Source organism: Mus caroli, chromosome 11, assembly GCF_900094665.2.
Source record: "Mus caroli chromosome 11, CAROLI_EIJ_v1.1, whole genome shotgun sequence".
Classification (NCBI taxonomy): Eukaryota; Metazoa; Chordata; class Mammalia; order Rodentia; family Muridae; genus Mus; species Mus caroli.
The window spans coordinates 80,547,408-80,554,040 of record NC_034580.1 but is presented as its reverse complement, the minus strand read 5'-3'; the positions used below and the strand labels follow the sequence as shown (position 1 = coordinate 80,554,040).

At 41.6% G+C, this 6,633-nt stretch overlaps 1 protein-coding gene across 1 annotated transcript in view; it reads right to left on the bottom strand.

Annotated features, from left to right (window-relative positions):
• The window catches only part of Ppm1d (protein phosphatase, Mg2+/Mn2+ dependent 1D), a 32,585-nt gene that overhangs the window by 9,253 nt on the left and 16,699 nt on the right, over positions 1 to 6,633 (bottom strand). Inside the window, exons 3-4 of the mRNA XM_021178199.1 lie at positions 5,655 to 5,779; positions 604 to 794 (exon numbers count right to left, since the gene is read on the bottom strand). Of these exons, the coding sequence (XP_021033858.1) occupies positions 604 to 794; positions 5,655 to 5,779 (316 nt within the window). The remainder of the gene's footprint in view (positions 1 to 603; positions 795 to 5,654; positions 5,780 to 6,633) is intronic.

Below are 6,633 nucleotides of genomic sequence, written 5' to 3'. Positions count from 1 at the left end.
AAAAAAAAAAAAAAAAAAAAAAAAAAAAAAAAAAAACAACTCTTAGCTTTAACACACTCGGAGTTTGATGGGATTGACATTGATAGTCTTGCTTTCAGATTAGGTGCTGAGGACTGAGCAGGAGGCAAGGTGATACATGTCTGTCATCTCTACTATCAGGAAGTAAGACAGGAGAATGAATTCCAAAATTTAGGTCAGCCTATGCAATCTAGAAGACATGCAATCTTAAAGGGAGGAAAAAGAAAAGACTGAAGGTATATATAGCTCAGAGCTTATGTATTTGCCTAGCATCTGTTAAATTCTGAGTTCAATGCTCAGTGCCAGAAAACAAACATTACTTCACATGTTATGCTAAGTGAATGCTAGATTTAAAAGGCCATTTGGTATATGATCATATGTATAGGAAAAATCCAAAGTAGGCAAGTCCATAGAAACAGAAAAGTCCAGAGGTTGCAAGGCATATGGGAAAGGAGAAAAGTCACTGGGAATGGTTATGAGTTTGTTCAGAGCAATGATACGACACAAGACAAACCTCCTTAGCTAGACTCACAGCCATGGACAACAAGACCGCAACACTCCAGACAACGTCAAACCACTTCTCACCATCAAGTATTTTTTCTCCTCTTGGTCTTGGCACATGGAGATGGCATCTTGAGGTGGAACCATATTCCAAAGTCCATCACTTCCCAGGATAATATACTTGTGCTTCCGGGGGTCAAGAGTGTGGACGCTGGTGTCTGGTTCAGGTGACACCACAAACTTACCACTGAAGAAATCATAGCTCCACAAGTCACCTGGGGAAAGGGGGCAGAAGAAGCACTAACTATTACTTGCAAGAGAGGCACATCGCTGACTAAAGGACAGAGTCCCTAGTCTGTTCCTATAGGTGCACAACAGCTGACAATACTTAAAACCCATACAATCACACTAGGGACAAGAGAATTCCCTCGACATGCTCAAGAACCAGCATGGGGATTTGCAGCAAACGCCCTCCATAACCTTCAAGTAGGGCTAAAGAAAACTGCAAAGCGAACTAAGCACTCTCAGAATACCCGTGCTTTCTCTCATTTGTGGTTCTGAGATTTTAGGCAGATATGTAAGTTCATGTATTTATAGAATGAAATTAGAAATGAAACTATCTAGGGGAAACACTGGGGACTAGTGAAAGAGGGATGTCAGGAATAAGACAGGAGGACATGCTGGACAATATACCCATACACTTAAATAAAAATGATCTTCTGTAAGTTAGGGTCAGGGCTTGTCACCTAGCACCATGTACAATTTAAATACCAATGAAAAAATATAAATCAAAACTATGCCGTGGGGTAGAGCTATGCATGAGAAATAAGAGTGCTTGCATAGAACGTACAAAGGCATAGGTGTGAGCCCCAGACTCAGGGAAACAATTGAGGACATAACTCTTCTTGAACAACAACAGAAGAATACCATGTCGTGACTGCCACTCTTCTTCCAATGCTAAGCTGGAGTTCTTTCTCAGCCCAGTAGGATGATTAAAAATACAGATGAATTGACCAGGAGGAAATTATTCATGGGTAATTTCATTGCACAAAGAAAACCAAGTACGTTATTAAAGCTAAGTATAGTAGCACACACTCGGCACCCCACTCTTCTGAGGAATGGGGGAGGAGGGTTGGTTCCAAGTTTGAGCCAGCCATGGCAACTCAGTAGGACCCTATTATGAAATTAAAAAGGACTCACAGTGCAGCTCAGCAGCGGAATGCTTGCTAGCATATGAGGACCTGGGTTCAAACCCCACAAACAGTCCTGCAAGCTTGTTAAACCCAAGAGAGAAGTCAATATATACATGTATACATATATGTTTTTCGAGACAGGGTCTCTCTGTATAGCCTGGCTGTCCTGGCACTCACTTTGCAGACCAAGATGGCATCAAACTCAGAGATTTGCCTTGCCTCTCCCTCCCAAGTACACACACCAACAAGTTTAGAATAAATATTTTTAAAATGAAGCACGGTTGAAATTTGCTTTTGAATGACTATCTTCTTCTCAGCCCACTTCCATCCCTAGAGAATGCCTTTTTCTTTCTTAATTAAATATAGAGAATATAGATTTAATAGGCACTGGGCCAGTGAGAAGGTTCAGTAGCTAAGGGTGACTGATGCTAAGCCTGACATCCTGAGCTTGATCCTCTGGACCCACATACTAGAAGGATAGAACTGTCTCTCAGAAGTTGTCCTCTGACCTCTGCATGTATGCGGTGGCATGAATGCATACACACAAATGCATAAGTAAATGAAAAAATGATAAAGAACAGGCATTAAGAAGACAGAAAGAGGGGTTGGAGAGTAGGCTCAGTAGTCAAGAACACACTGGCTGTTCTTCCAGAGGATCATAGTTCAAGTCCCAGTATCCACATGATGGCTCACAACCAACAATAACTCTAGTCTCATGGGATCTGAAACCCTCTTCTGGCCTCTAAGGGCACACTGCACATATACATGTTGCAGAGACGTATGTGTAAGGAAAATACCCATACACATAAAATTTTTTAAAAAGAAAGAAATTTAAAGCAGACTAAAGAAGAGGCACTTAGGAAAAGGGCAGAACACACATTCCCAAGACACAGATGACAAGCTAAGAGAGTTATCTGAAAAGTACTTGAGATGGGGTTTGAAATTGCTTTGAATTTATTAGTAAAAATCCCTAGAGTCTAAAATTTTAAATTCATCACGACATACTTATAGCCAGCTCCCTAACAGCATCACAGGATGTCTTTTCTGTAGATCAAAGGGGGAGCCTTGGGGACTGGCAGCTGCTTGCCTGCTGGCGGTCATGCCCCTTTGCATCAGTAGAGGGTGCTGAAAGGACACCAGGAGCAGTTCCTCTGGTTCCAGGGCTTGCTCCCAGAACACCTGACAGCTCGCTCACAAGTCCAAGTATCAGCAACTGTCAGACCACTAACCAACTTCCCCAAAACGGTCATCAATTCTGTGGCCACTGGCCTCCCCCTGTGGCTGACCTACCACAAGGATTCCCAATACCTGCTTCAGTGATCTAGTATCAAAACTATAATCAAAATAACCTTTTAAGACATAAATCTTGAGGTGGGTCATGGTGAATAGTCACTGACTATAATAGCAGCACTTGTGAGGTAGAGGCAGGAGAATCAGGAGTTTAAAGACAGCTCAGGGGCTGGAGAAATGGCTCAGTGGTTAAGAGCACCGACTGTTCTTCCAGGGGTTCGGAGTTCAAATTCCAGCAACCAGAGGGTGGCTCACAACCATCTGTAATGGGATCCAATGCCCTCTTCTGGTATATATGAAGAGAGCAATGGTGTACTCATATACAAGAAACGAAGAAAGAAATAAGAGAGGAGAGAGTGAGCTCAGCTACATACCCAATTCTTCACATCAGCCTGTGCTATAAGAGACCCCATCTAAAATTTTTTTTTTAATTTTTTATAAAATGACTTGAGAGAATGGGTCGGTGAGTGATTTGGTGGTAAAAGGACTTGCACCAAGCCTGACATCCTAAAATAAATCCCCAGCACACAAATGATGGGAAAGAATTCTTGAAGATGGCCTCACACCTCCTTAAGAGCACTGTGGCATGCGTACAGCTGCATAATTGTCATTCCCAGACTAAAGACCAGGATACTCTTAGTACACCTGTGTCTTGAAACTCATCATGGCTACCTAACCAACTCAAGCCTTTTTGCTTATTTTTGAGACAGGGTATCTTGTATGCCAAGAGATCTTGACTCAGAGTCATTATGTAGTTGAAGAAGACCTTAAACTTCTGATCCTTCTGCCTCCACCTCCCAAGTCCTGGGATTGCATGTGTGCACTATGACAGCTAGTTTATTCAGTACTGGGATGTAACACAGGCTATGTGATGCTGGGCAGGTACTCTAGCATCTGAGCCACATGCCCAGCCTAATTCCAGCAATGTGATAATTTCTGATAACACTATATGATCTTTCCCACATTGGGATCCACTTCTGAAATATTTCTCACAAAACTAGTCCACTCTCCACTTTCCAGATGCAGCTAACACAATACTCTCTAAAAGTGGCATTTCTATCACAATGTATAAAGTATTTTTTTTTCTTTCTAAAAAAATTTTTTTTGAAAATCAGCACTGTCTCTTTCTTTCAAGGGATTTCCTGATGTAAAATTACTTCATGTACTTCTTCCCTGCCTACTGCTCCCAGCTGCAAGGCATTATTCCATGACAGCAGTCTTCTGCATTACACAGCCAAGGCTTACCAAAACACCTGACACCAGGAGACTCAGCTATCTACCTAAAGAAAACAAACTTATCTCCTCAGAGAATTTTTTTATTCATTTTTATTTTATGTGCATTGGTGTTTTGCCTCCATATATATCTGTATGAGGATGTAATATCCCCTGAAACTGGAGTTACAGACAGTTGTGAGCTGTCGTATGGATTCTGGGAATTGAAATAGGGTTTTTGGAAGAGCAGGCAATGCTCTTAACTGCTAAGCCGTATCCCAGCCCCAAGAGTTTTCTTTAGAAAAACTACCCCTATGGAGAAGGGGCAAAGCAGGTATTTCATTAGTTCTGACTCAGGAGTATCAGCTACACATCGTGATCACACCTGTAGTCCCAGGCAGTTGGGAAAGAGACACAGGATGTTCATTATGAGGACAAGGCTACCGGGGCTGTACATTTATATCAGGCCAGCCTGGGCTACAATGAGATCTCAAGAATAAAACAAAACAAGAATATTTCTCCCATGGAGTCCCCCCTACTCTTAGGAGTTCTCTCTCAATTTTCCATAATAAATCAATGTTCATTCTGTTCAAAAAAAAATTCTAGTCATTCTAAAACCAGAAGACTAGGAAAAAAATTATTTTCATTTTGGCATGAACAATTTATTTTGCTAAAGAAAAACAAACAAACAACAAACAAACAAAAAACTTCTGAAGCTTAAGAATACTAAGGGCAGCCGGGCGTGGTGGCGCACGCCTTTAGTCCCAGCACTCGGGAGGCAGAGGCAGGCGGATTTCTGAGTTCGAGGCCAGCCTGGTCTACAAAGTGAGTGCCAGGACAGCCAGGGCTACACAGAGAAACCCTGTCTCGAAAAACCAAAAAAAAAAAAAAAAAAAAAAAAAGAACTAAGGGCTAGCCAGGCAGTGGTGGCACAAGCCTTTAATCCCAGCACTTGGGGGGCAGAGGCAGGTGGATTTCTGAGTTCGAGGCCAGCCTGGTCTACAGAGTGAGTTCCAGGACAGTCAGGGAAACACAGAGAAACCCTGTCTCAGAAAAGAAAAAAGAAAAAGAAACAAAAAAGGAATACTAAGGGCTGACATAAACAAGAATATTGAAACTGGTTTATAACCATAGCATGAAGCCTGGACAGGCATAAAGGTATGTATGTGTCTGATGAGTACTGGCAGACTCTGAGATCTCTGAGTATTCCTAAGCACAGAGGAAAACGAGTAAGACCGCAGACAGTAATCATAAGAAAGAGCAAGTGGTGCTGAAGTACAGGCTTTACCTCTTCCCTCGCATTTAAAATACTGTCATGCAGTTTCATCATCTCTAATCTCACCATGTAAGGTCTCATCTCTCCATAGCATCTTTTCTCTCACCACTGTATAGAGCAGAAATAAATACAACATGATTTTACCAAATGTAAGTCCATCTTACCAAGCGCTCTCGCTACAGCCAGAAAAGGAATCTGGTCAATGACTGTGCTCCTTCTGACAGGTCCACTGTGAGTGAGCCGGGGCCTTTTCCAAACTACACGGTTTACTCCAGACTTGTTCATCACACTAGAAAGTGAATAGAGTGCGTAAGCAGTGGAAGTGATTAAAATACAACTAAACCTGACATGTTAGGAATTCATACAATGATACTATAGTATCACAAAATAATGACACATATTCAAGTACAAAGATATAATAAGCCAAGGTTCTTGCTATAAAAAGACAGACAAAGCAGGGTAAGATTTACATGAGAGGAATTTGACTAGCTTAGGCCAAACAGAACCAACTGCAAATAACATGAAAATAAAGAGACAGGTCAAAGAAAAGCACAGGACGACAGGACTCAGACAATAAGGCAGGTGAAAGAGCCTTGATAAGTGGACAACACTTATATACAACAAATTTAAAAGGGTTTTCTGGTTTCGTTGGGGGATGAGGGAAACAGAAGAAGTCAGCTGCACTGTTTCTGGTTTGAAGCAACAGGAGCCGGGCGTGCAGAATCTGACATCTGGGCCCCTGGAAGGTTGTGGCAGAAGGCTCAGCGCCTCTTTGGAGTACAGATTCCTATTTATGTAGATGGTTCTGTAATTCAAAGCATGAAACTAGACGTGGAGAACACAACAACTGTATAGATACATATCTGGGAGTTACAGGATAGGAAAATTCTCCTACAACTTTGCCAAAGAAGCAATAAAAATCTTTATAAAGGAGTTAGTCACCTCAGAGTACCTAAAACTTTTGTAAATATGGTTAATTATTTTTTTAAAAATCAAAGTAAAATGAAGATGATTGCTAATTCTGTGTTTGGTGTGACTGAATGGGACTTACTTAAAAGAAACTGACCCTTATTTCAAAGTAACCATGGTTTCTCTGTGTCATGCCCTCCAACACACACACACACATACACACACACACACACA